General features: G+C 36.5%; 1 protein-coding gene across 1 annotated transcript; it reads right to left on the reverse strand.

Annotated features, from left to right (window-relative positions):
- Positions 1-7,343: 7,343 nt before the first annotated feature.
- LOC127105758 (uncharacterized) lies at positions 7,344-10,136 on the reverse strand. Its single transcript, XM_051042960.1, has 9 exons — positions 9,997-10,136; positions 9,634-9,881; positions 9,339-9,550; positions 8,811-9,246; positions 8,494-8,701; positions 8,287-8,394; positions 8,065-8,214; positions 7,908-7,977; positions 7,344-7,598 (listed from the first exon to the last, which is right to left on the reverse strand). The coding sequence occupies exons 2-9, from the start codon at positions 9,864-9,866 to the stop codon at positions 7,528-7,530; spliced, it is 1,488 nt and encodes a 495-aa protein (XP_050898917.1). The 5' UTR covers positions 9,867-9,881; positions 9,997-10,136; the 3' UTR covers positions 7,344-7,527.
- Positions 10,137-20,005: the final 9,869 nt, after the last annotated feature.

Consider the following 20,005-nt stretch of genomic DNA (forward strand, 5'->3'; position numbering starts at 1 on the left):
TTGATTGTACCCTTGAGTGACCAATCTTGCTTTGTTTCGAACAATTATCCCATTCTCATCAAGCTTGTTCTTAAACACCCATCTTGTTCCAATGATGTGTTTACCACTTGGTCTAGGAACAAGTTCCCAAACTTGATTTCTCTCGAATTGGTTTAATTCTTCTTGCATAGCAATAATCCATTGATCATCTTCTAGAGCTTCATCAATTTTGGAAGGTTCTATTTGCAAAACGAACGCCATGTTTAAGCATGCATCCTTGATATTCAATCTTGTAGCGACACCTTGACTAATGTCGCCAATTACTTTGTCAATGGGATGATCTCTATGAGTCCTTCATTCCTTAGGTAGATCATTTTCATTTGACTCTTGTTGAATTGGTGCTTCTTGATTCTTGTTTGAAGTATCTTCTTTAGGAATTTCTACAAAATCATCATCATCATCACAAACAACAATTTCCTCTTTCGATGGGTTAGATTCGTCAAACTTAACATGCATGGATTCTTATTTTATTATAAATTTTGTATGCCTTACTTGTAAGAGAATAACCAAGAAAAATACCTTCATCCGATTTTTCGTCGAACTTACCAAGGTTGTCTTTGTCATTGTTTAGGACAAAGCACTTGCATCCAAAGATGTGAAAGAAAGAGATGTTGGGTTTCCTTCCTTTGAAGAGTTCATATGGAGTCTTCTTTAGGATAGGTCTTATGTTAACTCTATTGCTTATAAAACATGTCGTGCTAACCGCATCCGCCCAAAAATACTTAGGAAGATTTGAGTCGCTAAGCATTCTTCTTGCGAGTTCCATCAATGACCTATTCTTTCTTTCAACTACTCCATTTTGTTGTGGAGTCCTTGGAGCCGAGAAGTTGTGAAATATTCCTTGATCTTCGCAAAAATCTTCAAAGGAGGTATTCTAGAATTCTCCACCATGATCGCTTCTTATGGAGGCAATTGTTAATGATTTCTCATTTTGAATCTGTTTTGCATACTTCTTGAATGCTTTGAATGCATCACTTTTCTGCACTAAAAAGAAAGTCCAAGTATATCTAGAATAATCATCAACAATAACTAAAGCATATAAGTTACCTCCGAAGCTTCTTGTTCTTGATGGACCAAATAAGTCCATGTGTAACAGTTGTAGTAGCCTATAAGTGGATACCACATTTTTGGATGTGAAAGTTGACTTGGTTTGCTTCCCCTTTTGACATGCATCGCAAAGTCTATCTTTGATGAATTTTATCTTTGGAAATCCAATGACAATGTCATGTTTTACTAACTTATTCAAGTGCTCCATGTGAATGTGAGCAAATCTCTTATGCCATAACCATGAGTCGTTGTTATTTGCCACAAGACACTTAACCTTCAAAGAAACATCGTCAAGGGAAATCATGAAAATATTATTAATTCGCTTACCTATAAGCATTACCTCTTGTGTGACTTCGCCTTCAATTAGGCATTCATCTTTTGTGAACCTTATTTTGAATTCTTTGTCACAAAGTTGGCTTATGCTTAAGAGATTGTGCTTTAGTCCTTCGACATATAGCACATTTTCGATGGATATGAAATTTGGTGCACCTACTTTGCCTATGCCAAGAATTCTTCCTTTGTTGTTATCTCCATAGTAACATAACCCTTGGCCTTAAGCTTTAGATCTGAAAATTTGTGCACATCACCGGTCATATGCTTGGAGCACCCACTATCCAAATACCAAAGATTTGTTGTGGCCTTCAAGTATACCTACAAAACAAAGTTAAGTTTTGTTAGGTACCCAAATTGCTTTGGGTCCTTTATAATTAGTACCTTTTTCAACCCATACATAATGCCCTTTTGCTACACTAAAGTTTCTAATGTAGCAAGCATTAGGTGTATGGCCAATAATACCACAATAAAAACATGTTGGTTCAAAATTGCTTTTATATCTAGGAACAAATGACTTTTTCTTTGTAAACTTTTTCTTTTCAGGATGTTGATGCACAACTTTTGGTGTGTTGACTCTTTCTTTTGGAGGTTGATCCTTAGGCCTTACAAAGGTAGTTTTACTTGTACTTGGTTTAGAAAATTTGGAGTAACCAAGTCCACTTTTGTCATTTGAGTAACTTTGTTGGCTAAGAACCCCTTCCAAACCAATTTGTCCTTTTTCAAACCTTTCAATGACTCTTTTCAGTTGGACAATTTGGAACGAGAGAGACTCGCACTCTAGACATACAAAATTATTCTTTTCACTAATCATCTTTTGTTTCTCATTTTCAAAACTTTCAATCTTTTCTTCTAAGGAAGAAATTTGTTTCTTTTGAGATGATATAGTTTTATAAAGAATTTTGCATTCATTTAACAATTCATTAATTGCATCTTGTGCATCATCATCAAAAAGAGAAAAATTATTACTAACCTCTTCTTCATCATCGGAATGATGTGAAGCCATTAGCGCCAAGTTTGCACATTCCTCGCTATTTGATCCGGATGAAGAACTAATTTCATTGTCCTCCCATGCAAGATATGCCTTTTATTTTTGAAGTCCTTCTTGCTCTTGAATCCTCCTTTCTTTGAAAGTTTTGGACATTCCGGCTTTATGTGGCCTTACTTTCCACATTCGTAGCATGTTACATCTTGCGTAGATGTGGTGGCCTCCTTCTTTCTGAAATGTCTATTCTTTTTAGCCTTAAAGGATTTATCATTTTTGTTAAAGAACTTACCGAGCCTTTTAACAAGGAGCATGAAATTCTCATCTTCCTCTAATGTGTCATCATCTTTGTCTTCTTTTGAGTCTACCTTCAAGGCAATCCCTTTAGATTTCTTTTCTTGGCTTTCATGTTTCTCAAGCCTACCAAGTTCTAACTCATGTTCTTGAAGTTTGCCAAAGAGAGATGTTGACGTCATTGTTGAAAGACTTTTCTTTTCGGAGATAGCCGTCACCTTCGGTTGCCATTCTCGAGTCAATGATCTTAGTACTTTAAGATTGAGATCGTCATTTGTAAATGTTTTTCCGAGAGCAATCAAGTGGTTTGTCAAGTGAACAAATCTCTTTTGTAGCGCCACGATGGATTCTCCGGGCAGCATTCTAAACATCTCATATTCTTGACTTAATGTATTCAACCTTGATCTCTTTACTTCGGCGGTGCCTTCATGTGTCTCCACTAAGGTGTCCCATATTTCTTTTGCCGACTTGCATTGAGATATGTGGAAGAACTCATCCATGCTTAAAGCATTTTGAAGAATGTTTATTTCTTTATTTTCATTTAAGGTTTTTTTCTTATCATCTTCATCGTACGAACTCTTTATCTTTAGAGTACCAACGCCATTGATCACACTCGTAGGATTATGTGGACCATCTTCAACGGCTTCCCATATGCCTTCTCCTTGGGATTCTAAATGTGCCTTCATACGGATCCTCCAAAAATCAAAATATTCTCCAGAAAATAGTGGTGGTTTGTTACTACTTCCACCGTCTTTAAAAATCGGATTCGTGCTTGCGGAAGCCATGCGGATCTTTTAGGAACATGTTACCTATAACCTGCTCTGATGCCAATTGTAAGTTTAAGGAGTGCCTTAGAAGGGGGGGTGAATGAGGCACTTAGAGTATTTTCCGGATTTTTGACGGTTTATGACTTTTACTTTCTGAGTTGCTTATGTGATGAAAAGCGGTAAAGAGCGGAAAGTAAAGAACACAGCGATGTATAGTGGTTCCCCTCACAGATTGAGAGTACTCCACTCCCCTTTCAACACGAAAGAGAATTTCACTATAATGTTAGATTCCTAGATAAGACACCTTAAGGTCTTTCTATCTATTCTAACACACCAAGAACAATCCTCTTGTATTTACAATGTTTAAAGTCCAATCGAGATTCAATTTCTCACAAATGGACCTCTTGTATCCACACACCGGATAACAAGGATAACACCTTACAAACCTATCCTTAACAATCCTAAGAATAAGTTGTAATCAAAGAATATAATTATGAATAATTTGTATAAGATGAGATAGTTGAAAATTGAAGTATATCAATTAAATAATTGATCTTCTCCTTTGTAACACTCAAATCTCACAATAATTGTACAAGTGTTCTTTGTATGAAATGAAACTATAATGCTGAAAATGGAAGTTTATGCAAGGTTTCACTCAAAAGAAAATTTGGATGAACACTTAGAAAGTTTGAGAGAATGTGTGTAAATGATTTAACTTTTTTTGCAAGGAGGTGATTTTGAAATCTGAAAAATGATGTTTATATAATGTCTAAAACACCTCCTCAAATGAATGCAATAATTCAAAGGTTGTCATGTTTCATGATGAAGAAAACATAAGAGTTTCTATTAAGAGATGCATACATTTTTCATTTTGGATCAGTGGTAATCGGTTACCTTAAATAGGATAACCGGTTACATGCATTCAACGTTTAAAAATATATTTGAAATTTGCTTGAGGTAACCGGTTACCTTAAATTAGATAACCGGTTACATGGTTCCAACGTTACAAAAATATTTGAAAATCACACAGAGTAATCGGTTACTCTAAAGCTGATAATCGGTTACTCTTTCACAATTTTGAAAAATAACTTAAAGAGTGAAGTGCGGTGGTTTGTTTGATGCATAAAACTATTTTCAATGATTATGGCATGAATGCAACATGTTATGAACACTTGTATAACTATCTAGAGTTCAAGTGTTACCTTATCCATTTGAAAGTCAGTTCTTCATGTGATTCATCAAGACTTGATCATATGTTGGAAACTTCATACACGAGATTGAACCTTGATCAATCTTTTTGTTAATCTGACTTTAGCTATGTAGCAAGGTTTGTCGTCATCAAAATATCTGAGAAGTCATGTCTTCACAGTAAATAGTGGAATTGGTTCTCCTATTGGTGATTCTCTTATGTTTTTTATACTTGTGATATAGATTCAAATGATTTATTTATTGTTTTTTATGGACTGCAATATAGGAATTAAATGGTCTAGAATGGGGTTGAATGGACCCGTCTCTTTAACCATTTTTAAAAATTTGTTCTTATTCAAAACCAGAGTTAACAAAAACATAAGTGGCATATGGAAGTAAAATATAACAATCGATATGAAAGATTATAACAATCGAATATCCATAATTCAATCAATATTCAACATATCTGAGATGAAAAAATTTGTTTTGACAAGCAATTTTATTGGTCATAATACAATTTTGTGAATATATCAAAGATTGTTTAATTCAAAATTAAAGTCTTTAAGATTATGCTCAAGAAATAGAGTAGTCATTGAACTAGATGCATCACATACCTAACCTTATATGATAAAATACTATAAGCAAGATAAAAAATCTAAATGACATTTTAAAGATGAATAAATTTAAAGCATGTGATAAATGCAAAAAAAAACATTTAAAGAGATAGGAAAAAGAAAAGTGTACGTCAGATGTATAGTGGTTCAGCTCATTCGTCTTCGCTAGAGCTTTGTCCACTCTTTAATGGTTTCATCATTGAAAATTGTAAGATCTTCCACTATTTTCAAAGTTAATATGCAAGTATTTTGGTACAACGGATGATCAACAATTTGAACATTACAAGTCGAATGCTTTAGCCAACACATATCTAAATTGATTTTCTCTACTCAAACTGCTAATATTTAAGATTTTAAGTGATGTTGATCCAACGATCTTAGATACAATAGTCATGCTTCAAACCTCTGTTATACACCAATCTGTATTCTAACCAACTAATTCCTTGTCTGGGATTGTTCAACACAAAAATTATTGGACAACTCCAAACTTCGTTCTAAGACAACCTTTACTCAGATCCACCAAAGTATTCGATGGAGTAACGAGAATTCTTCTCTTGTTGGATAATCACCATCACATGGCATAGACAAAAAGCGATTATTTTTCCTGATACACACAAAAAAAAAATCACAAAAAAACATTAGATTCCCTAATGTACCTTGGATCTACCTCTCACACTCAACCTTTAGAGTTGAGCACCACAATAATAATTTTTTGGTACAAGGATGAAGATGATGAATGATATCTAAAAAATCTTACACAATACAACTAAAATTTTAGAATATCAACATTCTAACGAAGTTTTTCTCAATTTTGAATTAAGGAGAATTTGTGTTTGTAAATAGAATAACTCTCATAGTTTTTCTCGAGTTTTTTTGAAAGTATGAGTGTGGATCTCAGTATATCTCGCTTTGGAATAATCTCATTGTGAGACTTTTTTTTCTCTGTGAATACCCCTTGGCCAATTGACAAGGTTAACCCACTAACTCACTTGATAATGAATAATGACTAACTGTCTTCCTCATTAATTGATCAACCTTAGAAGGAGACACTAAAAGGTTTTAAATATGTGCTTGAGGTTAGGTAAAAAAAGATCAAGAATAGACAAAATAATTTGAGTCAAATCATGAGGTTACGATTTGAATCAAAGAAAGAAATGATTTAAATCAAGGTAGTAAAACAAGAAATTTTACACTTTGATTTAGACTAAGACTTATGATTATGATTCGAGTCAAGATAAGGCGTGATTTGAATCATAGTTGTATTTTAAAATATTCTAGATTGTCATGATTTGAATCAAAACTTCTTGTGATTCGAGTCAAGGAGTGTTGTGAGTCGAATCGCACACATCCCTGACTCAAATCAGGTTGACATAGTCAAATTCCAAATTTTAGTTAGATGGTTGATTCGAATCACCAAAAGGTCTTATTCAAATCACCAAAAGATATGATTCAAATCAAGCCTCACAAAAAACCTCGATTTAAATTTTTTAATTTGTGATTTATGCTACACTCAACACTTTGACTTAGACCAAATTATTTAGGCTAAAAATACATTGTCAAGAGTCCAAAACTAATTGATGCCAGTGTGGCTTAAAGGTACAAGTTTAATCAAATAATCGGAATAAAAGAATTACACACAAATTACAACAAATTAAAAATAGTAGAGTTTTATTAGCTTAGTCTTATGAGAATCTCATTATTTGTTAAAGAAATAATGGAAAGTAAAAATTGGGCCTAAGTTATGAGTGAGAAAATGAAAGATTAGCTGAAAAATGATACCTAGATACTTGTTGAAAGGCAAATAGTTCGTTAAATGCAGATTGATTTATACTGTAAAACACAAATCAAATGAGATTTTTGGTCGTTACAAAGCAAGTCGAAAGATTATACTCAAAAATAAAGTATTGATTACAATGAAACACCTACACACTGAGAGATAAATATTATTCAAATCTTATCTTCTTTTGTTGCTTACTCTAGATGGGCCTTATAATAGTTTGATGTTAAATTTGTGTTATTGCATGAAAACTAAGAGGAGAAAATGTATAAGGAGATTCTACCGAATTTTAGTTCCATGGATGAAGCCAAAGCCAACTAGATGTGTTAATTATTGTTGTCTTCTATTTCCTTTTTTTACACCAACACCTTCCCTTGATTTCTATAAATCCTGACCCCATAAATTAGCACTAACGAATTTCTCAGAATCATGTAATGTAACATATCCAGTCACCATGCCAAATGATAAATCAAATATTCAAGAACTCTATACTGATCTGGTACAAAATTTATTCCGGAGCGCTTCTTCCAGTTTACGGAAAATTGCTGAGAATGCTCCTGCAAAGAGAACAACACACAACAAATAACTTATTCACTCATTCTAGAGGAGACATTGCCTTTTGAACTTAACCATTTCAAATATCAATTTATCAATACCAGAAACTGGTTTACAATCAGACCGACATTTTTTTTAATGCAGATGAAACCCATGTTCGAAAGCTTAAGCATTTCACTTAGCCAAGAAGGACGACTCAGCAAACACATGGTAATAATACATTCCTCAAAAGCTATTTCTAGAATTAGTTATACTCTAAAATGCTACTAAAATAATGAAAAACAGTTGGGGGAAAGCAATTTGGAGAAAACCTGATAATGGGCTGTTCTTATCTTGTACTGAACCTTTCACCAACAGTGTCCCAGGGATTTGCTGAAAAACCTGCAGATTGGAAAGAAAATCACCTAATATCAACATGAATCTGCCGAGTAAAATTATTTTTTAAGCTGGCAAAAAGTGCAAGCATACCGATATACGAAGGCCTGATCTATCACAAGAGATATTAACACTTGATCCATTAGATATATTCGTCTCTGTAGGTTGATAATCAGTGGATTGATCGATAATGGGCATTTCATTCTTCAAGATTGAATTGCAGTCATCTTTTGTTGCCACAACCTATCAAAATTGCAATCACGCTTAACAGACATCACAATGAAATTAGATAAGAATGTGAGAAACTAGCCTTACATCCACCGTGAAAGAGGAAGTGTTCATAGTGCAGGAGAGACCATGCAAGGAAAAGTAAGACTTGACATCTTCCAACACATTAATGGCCCCATCCTTGCGTTGAAGACCCTGCAAAGTAAATTTGCATAATAACATAAATCAATAGGATCAATGATAGAGTTTTGGAAAGAGTGTAGTGCTAGCATTGCTCAATGGTAGATACTAAACCTCAAGCATGAAGGACATGGTATTCTTGTTTGGCAAAGAAATCGATGACTTCTGCTGCACAATAGGCAAGAAAGACCAAGCAAGCCCCCATCGGGATGTCCTGCCCTGGACAAATTCAGTTGTCTTCACTACAGTGACTCCAACTTCCCAAAGTTTTGATGTAAGAAACTTGAGGTTTGATTTTCTACCTATCATTGAAGTGAACCACCTATGAACACGCATTGAAATAAATGAGCACAAATTTAATTTAATACAAGTCAATATCAACACATAAACATGAGAAGCAGAAACGCTACCCATATACAAAAAAACTATACCTAAAATTATGCTTCAGTTGAGTACTATCTTCAATAATGCGAGTAATGAAGGCCTTCTCACCACCAGACCAAACCATTTCTTCAGAAGTACCACCACAAGCAGTTTTGGGATTAAGTCCCGCTTCCTCCAAGCTTTCAAAAAATGGAGGATTACACATACAAAAATCAAACTTCTCATCATCCCTAACTACACCGACAAGTATGGGAGGTCTGTGATAATTCTTACTCTGACATGAATTCAACTCAAGAGGCAAATCCAGTAAAGGCTCCACCTCCGTGCCACTAAGGACCGGCTCTTCATCCTGCAACAACCCTTCCACACAGGAAGTAGTTGCACTTGCATTGCTTTGTATCCTCCTAATTTCAATCAACTCAGAAACATGTGGATTACTGTTAACATTTCTCTCCGCCCACTCAATTGCAACATCAGTTACATCTGCACCCAATTAAGCAAACTTCAAAAAAATCTAATTTTTATTATATTTTTTCACATCAACCACAAGATAAAAACTAAAACAACATACACACCTGAGCCTACAAAACTCCATCCCAAAAGGGATGCACCAAGAAGTGGATAAATGCAATTGGCTCCAGTTCCTATATCAAATCCTCTGACCTTACCATCATCACCCCATGAAACGGTATTCGAAATGATGTTAGATGAGAGAAGATCTTGAAGCCAATGAATGTAATTAGACCTATTGGGTACAGTGGGACAAAGCTGTCCATCAGGAATCCACCTAGTAAAATGCAAACACAAGATGACCCATTATGGTAAATAGATTTTTTTTAGGTTAAGAATCACTATGAAATGGAAAAATACCAGTTGAGAGAGTGATCATGGAGGAGTAAGACACGGGTGAGTTCGCGAGTGGCGTTGAAATCAGTCCAATCGATTCTAGGGTATCCGTTATGAGAGAATTGAACAAAAGGTTGGAAGGATGGGTAGAGAGAAGCTAAATGAGCGAAATCAGGTGGGTTTTCAGAGTACTTGTTGTTGGGGTGAATGGTGGGTCGATTTTCTTGTCTCTTTCTCTTTTTGTTTTTGCTTCCCATTTCTCAAAATCAAAGCTTTTTTGGATTGAAGAAAAACAAATAGTGTATGTCAATGTGCTGAGAGAAAGGATTTATCAATGGCGAAAAACAAAGAGCGGAGTAGTATATGAGAATTTAGAGAGAGAAGTACTAGTAGTAGAGTGTAGCGACAACGGGAAGATGAGTGAAGAGTGAGATCGTCCACCACAATCACCACCATGAGAAGAAGGTGAAAATTGGTCGGTAAAGGGAACCGGTGACAATGAGAGGGTAGTGGAGTAGTGGATTATTGGATTTTTTTTTTTTTAAAATTGATGATGAACTATAAAATCTAAATTAATTTTGTGTTCTTCAATTAGATTTTTCTTTTTCTTTTTTTAAATTGATGATAAACTATAAATCTATTTAATTGAGTTTTTTTTTATATTTAAATATCTTTTGGTATTTAAAAATTGATTTTTTTAGTGGAATAATTTTTTTAGATTATACTAGTAATTACTAATGATTTCCTTCTTTTTTTTCTCTTTCACACCACTCTTTGTAGTTTTTTTTTCAATGTTATGTTTATTTTTTGTATTTTTATATAAAAACTATTTAATTTATATAAAAAAATATTTCATATTATATAGTAAATTATTTTTTAAAGTAGTTTAGTTATTGAAAATTATTTTTTAAAGGCGAACAAATGGGATATCGAGGATTCGAATATGCATCAATACACTTAATTTTTTGTCGAGTTATAAATTGAATTGATTTAACGGACCAAATCACTTTTCTTTCTATTAAGTATTTTATTTATACTTTGTCTCAAAATAAATATTTATTTATAATATTAATATAAAATTTAATATTTTTTTATTACTATACTCTTATTAATTATCTTTATTTATAGTTATTACATAAATCGATGAAAGTGATTTAAGAATTAATAATGACAATAGAGAAAAGAAGAGAGAGATAACGAATAATATTTTGGATGCCATAAAGAAATTCTAAATTTATATGAAAAACTTGTGATAAAAATTTGTGACATAATACTAAATCAAAGAAAGATTTCGTCTTCAAGATGTTATCAAAAACATCTTCATGTTAGATAAAATTTTAATTAGGATGATTTTCTTTTATAAATAAAATACTTTCAAGCAAAGGCAAGTTATCTCTAACCTTTAAATTTGAAATACTATGATGCACGGAGATAAATTCCAAATTAGAAGAATGTAAGAAGGTCTGGTAGCTGATTTTCAGGAGGTTAGTTGGAGGAAAATATCATCTGGTAATGTTACTAGACCCAGAGCATTATTCACCTTGTGGATGGCCTACCATGAAAGAAAGGTAACCAAGGATAGACTTGTTAGGTTTGGTATGATAACAAATGACAATTGTTATTTCTACGAGGATAGAGAGACATTGAATCATCTCTTTTTCCAATGTAATGAGCTAAAAGAGATTTGGAACAACATCTTGTGTTGGTTGCAGATGGGCCATTCTCTTGGTATGTGGAGTGATGAGATCAAGTGGATAACTGGCAAGAGTAAAGGCAAAGATTGTAAAACTAGTATCCTCAAATGTGTTTTTGTAGAGACAATCTATGAGACACGAAATTACAGGAATTCGATCAGTTTTAGGAAAGACCCTAATAAGAGCACAATAGGATCCAAAATCATTGACATTATTGTGTATAGATGTTGGGTAAAACTGAAATTTAGGAAGTTCATGGGTAGACTTATGATGCCTTAATAGGGTGGTCTTGTGGTTGGTTTGGTTTTCTTGTTCAGCTGGATCTCCCTTTGGGATCGCTTCGTTGTAATCATTTTTTGGTTGAAATTAGGATGATTAATATTTAACAATTTTTTCCATTTTGGAATCAGAAATGGAGAGAAATGCAAAAGCTGCGACGGAGAGAAGCTTCCGATGAGGTGGAGAGAGAGGTGTATCTACAAGGTTAGCATTCTAACGCTAAAGTAAGTATGTGAAAGAGTAGAGAGTATTCAAATTGTGTTTGAAACTTGTTGCCTGATTTGGCGTCATTCCCTATTTATAAAGGAGAGAAACAACGGTTTCGCTATCTTTCAGGCGTGGAATGTGGGGGGCTATTGGATACGCTTGAGGCGTAAATCTATCGTAATAAGGTATATGATAGTCCTATGATAAGGAGAAGATTCCAGAAACATAACTATGTAGTTGGTCTAGAGGCTTTGACCTTGAACTGGTAATCTGAAGGTGGTTGGTCTAAGAGAAATATGGTGGGTCCAGAACAGTTGTCCCCCAAACCCTTATGCTTGAGTAGTAAGGTGAGGGTTTAGAGAATTTCACACTCGACGATCGATCATCCTTATTTCTGGCTTCACTGCTTAGAACGCCAAACGTCTATATAGGACTGTCATTATTATCATTCTTGAGAACTGAAACACTTGAGTGTTATGTGAGAGGGATACAATCTTTGATAAGTCATCTTTCATTTTGTATTGCCATAACATAAGTCTAGGAAGACCTAGAGGTGTTTTCACTTGGATCTTTCTTTTCTCCTTCTTCTTGAGCGGTTATCTCTTTCTCTTTCATCATTTTGTTTTCTTTTATTTGAGAAAGTTAACGCAATATGGATAAGAGATCGCGGAAGAATGTAAAAGGGAACCAGAATGACTCAACATTTCCATGGGAAATGTTGATATTTGTAAATATAGTGTTAAGAATATATGTATATAGAATAGTCTCACATCGACTATATCATGTAATTAGCTGTAATATCTCTATATATAATAAAGTCTTCGTGGTGCTTTTCAAAATTCACGGTTTATTCAAATGTCTCTTAGTCTCTTGTATTTCAACATGGTATCTAGAGCCTGCTAAGAGGTAATTCTTTCTTCGTCGTGCTATACCCGGTTGACCCACTATCTTCCAGTGAGATTTTTTTTCAAACCGTGTCATCACTCCGGTTTGCCTCTCACTTTTCAAAATTCTCCAATAACCATCTGACTTGCCTCCCTCCGATCCGGCCGTTACCCTTTTTCCGCCACTGATACGCGCGTCTGGCGGCCAATTCTGGCCGTTTTTCCGCCAGTCTACTCGCCTCTCCCCACCCGTTCCAGATCCGGCCTTCATTTTACTTTCTGACTCACAAAAAATGATGCTCTAATGCAAACAGCCCCGATTTCACTTTGTTATTTTTTTGTCTATGCCATGCGAAACACTAATTTTGGTTTCAGTGATTCGCTTAGCAAACTTCTGCTTATCCCATGTGAAAAGTTAATCGCCTGATCTAACTACAACATATGGGTTGGTGCTGTCAAGATATGGTTTCATGGTCAGGGATATGAAGATCAATTAACCACAAAAGTGGATATTGTTCTTGCATCCAAACTTGCTAAATGGAAGCAAACAGTTGCATCTCTTGGCAATAATAATAATCGCTTTCGAGGAGGTTCATCCAACTCCAAACCTCGTCCCAAGTGTGACCATTGTAACCGGCTTGAGCATACTATTGACCGTTGTTGGAAGTTGCATGGCAGACCTCCACGTCAGGTAAATGCAGCTCAAACCGGTCACCCAGACACTCTGCAGACTTCACCTTCTCTTCAGAACTCTATGCCAAGCTACGAGGATTTTCTCAGGTGGTGTCAGACTGATCAGAAATATGGTTCCACCGCTTTGGTTGCACACACTGGTAATCCATTTGTTTGCTTCTCTCACTCATCTCCTCTTGGTCTTTGGGTCCTTGATTTTGGTGTGTCTGATCATGTTACCGGTGATAAAAATCTTTTATGTTCCCTCTCTACATCTGGTTTCTTACCTATTATAACTTCTGCCAATGGTTCTCAAAATTGATCCAAAGGGATTGGTACTTTTCAAATTCTACCTTCTCTCTCTGTTACTTATGTTCTCTATGTACCTAATTGTCCATTTAATTTATTTTCAGTAAGCCGTTTAATTCGTCCTCTTGATTGTAGTGTCACCTTCACTAATAATAATGTTACCCTGCAGGATTGGAGTTCAGGACAGATGATTGGCGTTGGATGTGAGTCTCAAGGCCTTTATTACCTCTCAGTGTTATCTCGGACATGCTCATCCAAAGATTTTTCACTCATTATCCATGCTCGATTAGGTCATCCCAATCTTTCCAAACTACATAAGTTGGTGCCAAATTTGTCGAAGATATCTAATTTACACTGTGAATCGTGTCAGCTAGGGAAACACACTCGTGGTCAGTTTCCCAATCGAGTCAATAAACGAGCCTCGTCCCCTTTTGCTTTAGTTCACATTGATGTTTGGGATCCCTCGTACTGTTTATACTCTTGAGTCTAGGTATTTTGTCACCTTTATTAATAATTTTTCACGTTGCATGTGGTTATTTTCAATGAAGAATAGATCTGAATTATTTTCTATTTTTTAACAATTCTATTAAGAAATAATAACTCAACTCTGTGTGTTTATCTGTACCTTAAGAAGTGACAATGCCTGTGAATATTTATCCCAACAATTTCAAAATTTTATGTCACGCAATGGTATTCTCCATCAAACATTGTGCCCGCATACACCTCAATAAAACGAGGTAGCCGAACGCAAAAATCGGCATCTCGTAGAAACCATTCGGACCCTACTTCTCCATGGTAATGTTCCACTTCGGTTTTTGGGGGATGTTGTGCTAACTGTAACACCCCGAATATTTTGGATTAATTTAAATATTATTTTAATAAGATTATTGGAAGGAAAAAGGAATTATTAAATAATATTGGGAAATATTATTATTGATGTTATTTATTTTAATATTAATTAAATAAATAAAATAAATGGAATATGAAGAGTGGAAGGGTAAAAGTGGAATTGGATATAAGAGGCCAAAGTGAGAACTCAGAAGTTTTGTCACGTATTTTGCCTCAGAGTCAGAGAAAGAGAGGAACCGCTGAAGAGAAAGAGAAGGAAGAGGAAAAGGCCAAAGATTGCTCAGAGCTTCCTTCAATCCAAAGAGGTAAGGGGTCTGAATCTTATTAAACGTTAATATGCGAGCAATTTCGCGATATCTGTTGGATCGTTGATAGATTTTGGGAATTTTAGGGATATTGGGAAAGTTGGGGTTTTTGAGGGAAATTATCCGATCTGTGAGTTTTGTGACGTTATATGTATTGTAATCGAAGTATGTTGTGTATATATAACTGTTGAATGTTGATTTTGGATTGTTAGCCGTGTGGTGTGAGTTATAGCGAGCAAAGAGGCAAAGCTGCGCTGGTTTTCGTAGCAGGGGAGTTCTGTTCGCGCGCGTTCGCGGCGCGAAGCTCAGTTCGCGGCGCGAACTGAGCAGGATTCAGAGGAGTTCTGTAATTCACTGTTCGCGACGCGATCCTTCGTTCGCGGCGCGAACTGAAGCGAAATTGATTATTCGCGACGCGAACCTATGTTGGCGGCGCGAACTGATAAATCCAGAATCTGATGTTAATGAGTTTGGAGTACGTTGAGTTGCGAGACTCTTAGTAGGTCGCTGTAATTGTATTATAACAATTAATAGTGATTATATGATGGTGTATGAGGTGTTTATGATGATTACATGTTGAATGTACATGTTTAATAATAAATGTGTTATGTAATGATGTGAAATCGATGAAATGTTGTTGTTGTTTTGTTGAGTTGTATATCATGTTATTAATGATGATGATAACATGACTATATGATGTTGTTGTTGCTATGATGATTATGATGCATGTTTGATGTGCATGCATTCATGAAAGGCCGATGCCTAGTGATGAACGGACTGAGTTCCAATGATGATGTTGACTCCGGGCTTGTTGAGAGGCTTGGTTCCTTGCGGGAACTCGGATTCTATGGTGGTGAATCTGGGAGTGGTGATCCTGTAGTGGTCACAAAATGGGTATACCGAGTCGTGTTGAGTCATGCATGGGTGTGTGCATTGCATTTGATATGTTGTTTTGCTGATGTTCATGAGTATGTTGATTATGATGATTACGATGAGCTGTGTTGGCATAGGGGGAATATATTATGTTTATATTTCTGTCGTTATATTATTATTTAATAATGTAATTCTCACCCCTTCTGCATGTGTTTATGTTCATCTATGATGAGCAATGTGCAGATAAAGAGGAGTAGCTATTGTTGAGGTTTGAAGAATAAGTGTAGAGTTATTCTACAGAGTCGAGTCAAATGCTCTGGTCATGTGACACCGGGGTTATGGGATTCGATAGAGAATTGATTATTATTACGTTGTTTATGATGACTATTATGTTGAGATGTTTGTTGAGACGATAATGAAACATTATTATGAATTGTTATATGTTGAAAGATTATAATTGTGTTGTTGTCCGCTGCGAAGTTTTTATTTTAATAAATAATATGTTTTATGTTGTGATATGATAAAAGTGTTATGTTGTAAGAAATGTAAACTCTTCTACATGTTGTACTCTGATAATCTATTTAATTATGTCGTTTGGGGTAGAAGGGTGTTACATTAGTGGTATCAGAGCATAGTCAGTCCAGTCGAGTCATAATGTGATGTTTTCCCTGTTGGTCGATTAGTGTAAATGACACTGTCGATATTTAACGGTTGTAGTGGTGTCGTGCAGAGTATGGCTGGAGAAAATGACCGTGCGATTGCTGAGGCTTTGGCTGCTATGGCGCAGGCTATGCAGGCGCAGCAGAATCCGCCGGTCGACGAGTTTAAGAATTTGGGAAGGTTTCTGAAGAATAACCCTCCTACATTCAAAGGGCGCTATGATCCAGATGGTGCTCAGATTTGGCTGAGGGAAATTGAGAAGATTTTCCGGGTGATGACGTGTACTGAAGCACAGAAGGTGCAGTTTGGTACGCATATGTTATCTGAAGAGGCTGAAAACTGGTGGGATAATACTCGACAGAGAATTGAAGTACCAGGTGCTGAGATGACTTGGGAAAGGTTCAAGACGGCCTTTCTGGAGAAATATTTTCCTGCTGATGTGCGCTGTAAGAAGGAGATGGAATTTCTAGAACTGAAGCAGGGTAACATGTCTGTTGCTGACTACGCTTCGAAGTTTGAAGAGCTGGTGCAGTATTGTCCTCACTATAATAATGCTGATGCTGAGGGATCCAAGTGTGTCAAGTTTGAGAACGGGTTGCGTCCCGAGATCAAACAAGGCATTGGTTACCAGGAGATTCGTAGGTTTCCTACATTGGTTAATAAGTGCAGGATATTTGAGGAAGATAGCAAGGCTAGGACTGCTCATTACAAGAGTCTTAGTGAGAAGAAGAATAAGGACCGTGGTAGTCCTTATGCATCTCCGAATGGTAAAGGTAAGCAGAAAGTGGTAGATGAGAAGAAGCCAAGTGGGGGAGGATCTTCCATAGCTGGTAAATGTTTCAAGTGTGGCGAGCCAGGCCACCGTGCTGATAGCTGTACCAAGAAAGTGCTGAGATGTTTCCGATGCGGTCAGACTGGTCACAGAGTTACGGAATGTAAGGATGCTGGTCCGACATGTTTTAATTGTGGCGAGAAAGGCCATATCAGTTCGCAGTGCTCGAAACCGAAGAAGGCGGCTACTGCAGCTCATACTACTGGTAGGGTGTTTGCTCTGAGTGGGGTTGAAGCTCCTAAAGAAGATAATCTGATTAAAGGTACTTGCTTGATTAATAATGTTGAATTGCTTGCTATTGTTGACACTGGTGCTACTCATTCGTTTATTTCATATGAGTGTGCAACTAGGATTGGTATGATTATGTCGTCCCTAGGCGGAAGTATGGTGATAGATACTCCTGCTAATGGTTCTGTGAAGACTTCTGTTGTCTGTCGAGGTTGTCATTTAACGATCTTTGAGAGAGAGTTCGTGGTTGATTTGGTGTGCTTACCCTTGCACCAAATTGATATTATTCTGGGAATGAATTGGCTAGAATTCTATGGCGTGTCTATCAACTGCTATAGAAAGACGGTGCAGTTTTCTGAAGTTGGTGAGAATGATGAGGCAAGATTTCTATCTGCTAGGCAGGTGGGGGATTTTGTGAAAGATGAAGCCCAGATATTCGCTTTATTTGCGTCTCTGCAAGCGGATAAGAAAGTAGTGAGTGTAGATTTGCCTGTTGTCTGTGAATTTCAGGATGTGTTTCCGGAGGATGTAAGTGATTTACCTCCAGAACGTGAAGTCGAATTTGCCATTGACTTAGTACCAGGTACGAGTCCAGTGTCGATGTCTCCTTATAGAATGTCGGCAACTGAATTAGTTGAATTGAAGAAGCAGCTTGAAGAATTGCTTGAGAAGAAGTTTGTGCGTCCAAGTGTTTCTCCTTGGGGTGCACCAGTATTGTTAGTGAAGAAGAAAGAAGGTACGATGAGGTTGTGTGTTGATTATCGGCAGTTGAATAAGGTGACTATCAAGAATCGGTATCCATTGCCGAGGATTGATGATTTGATGGACCAGTTGGTTGGAGCTCATGTTTTCAGTAAGATTGATTTGCGGTCGGGTTATCATCAGATTCGAGTGAAGTCAGGGGATATTGCGAAGACTGCTTTCCGTACGAGGTATGGTCATTATGAATACACTGTGATGCCGTTCGGTGTGTCTAATGCTCCAGGTGTGTTTATGGAATATATGAATCGTATATTTCATCCGTACCTTGATAATTTTGTTGTGGTGTTCATAGATGATATATTGATATATTCTAAGACGGAAGAAGAGCATGCAGGACATCTGAGAATTGTTCTGCAGGTGTTAAGAGAAAAGAAATTATATGCAAAGTTATCTAAATGTGAGTTCTGGTTGAAGGAAGTGAGTTTCCTTGGCCATGTGATTTCGGGTGGTGGGATTTCTGTTGATCCTGCTAAAGTTGATGCTGTATCACAGTGGGAGACTCCGAAGTCTGCTACTGAGATACGTAGTTTTCTGGGGTTAGCTGGTTATTATCGCAGATTTATTGAGGGCTTCTCTAAGTTGGCATTGCCGTTGACGCAGTTGACTAAGAAGGGTCAAGTGTATGTATGGGATGCAGCTTGTGAAGCGAGTTTTGTTGAGTTGAAGAGGCGGTTGACCAGTGCTCCAGTGTTGATCTTGCCTAATCCTGGTGAGTCCTTCGTTGTTTATTGTGATGCTTCTTTGATGGGTCTTGGTGGTGTTTTGATGCAGAATGGTAAAGTTGTAGCTTATGCTTCTAGACAGTTGAAAGTTCATGAGAGGAATTATCCTACGCATGATCTAGAACTTGCAGTTGTTGTATTTGTGTTGAAAATGTGGAGGCATTATCTGTATGGTTCCAGATTCGAAGTGTTCAGTGATCACAAGAGTCTGAAGTATCTGTTTGATCAGAAAGAGTTAAATATGAGGCAGAGAAGGTGGTTAGAATTACTGAAGGATTTCGACTTTGAATTGAGTTATCATCCCGGTAAGGCTAATGTAGTTGCAGATGCACTGAGTAGAAAGTCTCTACATATGTCTATGATGATGGTTCGGGAGCTTGAGTTAATTGAACAGTTCCGTGATATGAGTTTGGGTTGTGAAGTTTCCGCTGATAGTGTAAAGTTGGGTATGCTGAAGTTGACTAGTGGAATTCTGGAAGATATTCGGAATGGTCAGCAAGTTGATGTCGCTCTAGTTGATCATATTACTATGGTTAACCAGGGTAATGGTGGTAATTTTGAGATTGATGAGAATGGCATCCTGCGATTTAAAGGTAGAGTTTGTGTTCCTGAGGTGTCTGAATTGAAAAAGAGTATTCTTGAAGAGGGCCATAGGAGTGGATTGAGTATCCATCCAGGTGCAACTAAAATGTATCAAGATTTGAAGAAGTTGTTTTGGTGGGCTGGTATGAAAAGAGATGTTGCTAAGTTTGTGTATGCCTGTTTGACTTGTCAGAAGTCAAAGATTGAGCATCAGAAACCGGCAGGTATGATGCAACCTTTGAAGATTCCTGAATGGAAGTGGGATAGCATTTCCATGGATTTTGTGACGGGATTGCCGAGGACGGTGAAAGGTAATGATTCTATTTGGGTGATTGTGGATCGATTGACTAAGTCGGCGCATTTCTTGCCGATGAAGATTAATCACTCTTTAGAGAAGTTGGCAGGGTTGTATATTGAGGAGATAGTGAGGCTGCATGGTATTCCATCCAGTATTGTGTCTGATAGAGACCCCAGATTTACTTCTAGATTTTGGGAGAGTTTGCAGAAAGCGTTGGGGACTAAGTTGAGGTTGAGTTCA

This window comes from Lathyrus oleraceus, chromosome 7, assembly GCF_024323335.1.
Source record: "Lathyrus oleraceus cultivar Zhongwan6 chromosome 7, CAAS_Psat_ZW6_1.0, whole genome shotgun sequence".
In the NCBI taxonomy this organism is placed as follows: domain Eukaryota; kingdom Viridiplantae; phylum Streptophyta; class Magnoliopsida; order Fabales; family Fabaceae; genus Lathyrus; species Lathyrus oleraceus.

Excerpts from the sequence above, each read along its gene's own strand:
- LOC127105758 (XM_051042960.1), bottom strand. The coding sequence starts at position 9,866 with ATGGGAAGCAAAAACAAAAAGAGAAAGAGACAAGAAAATCGACCCACC. Across the intron at positions 8,702-8,810 it reads CAACTGAAGCATAATTTTAG|GTGGTTCACTTCAATGATAG; the intron begins GTATAGTTTTTT and ends GCGTGTTCATAG. Across the intron at positions 7,599-7,907 it reads TAAGAACAGCCCATTATCAG|GAGCATTCTCAGCAATTTTC; the intron begins GTTTTCTCCAAA and ends TTCTCTTTGCAG.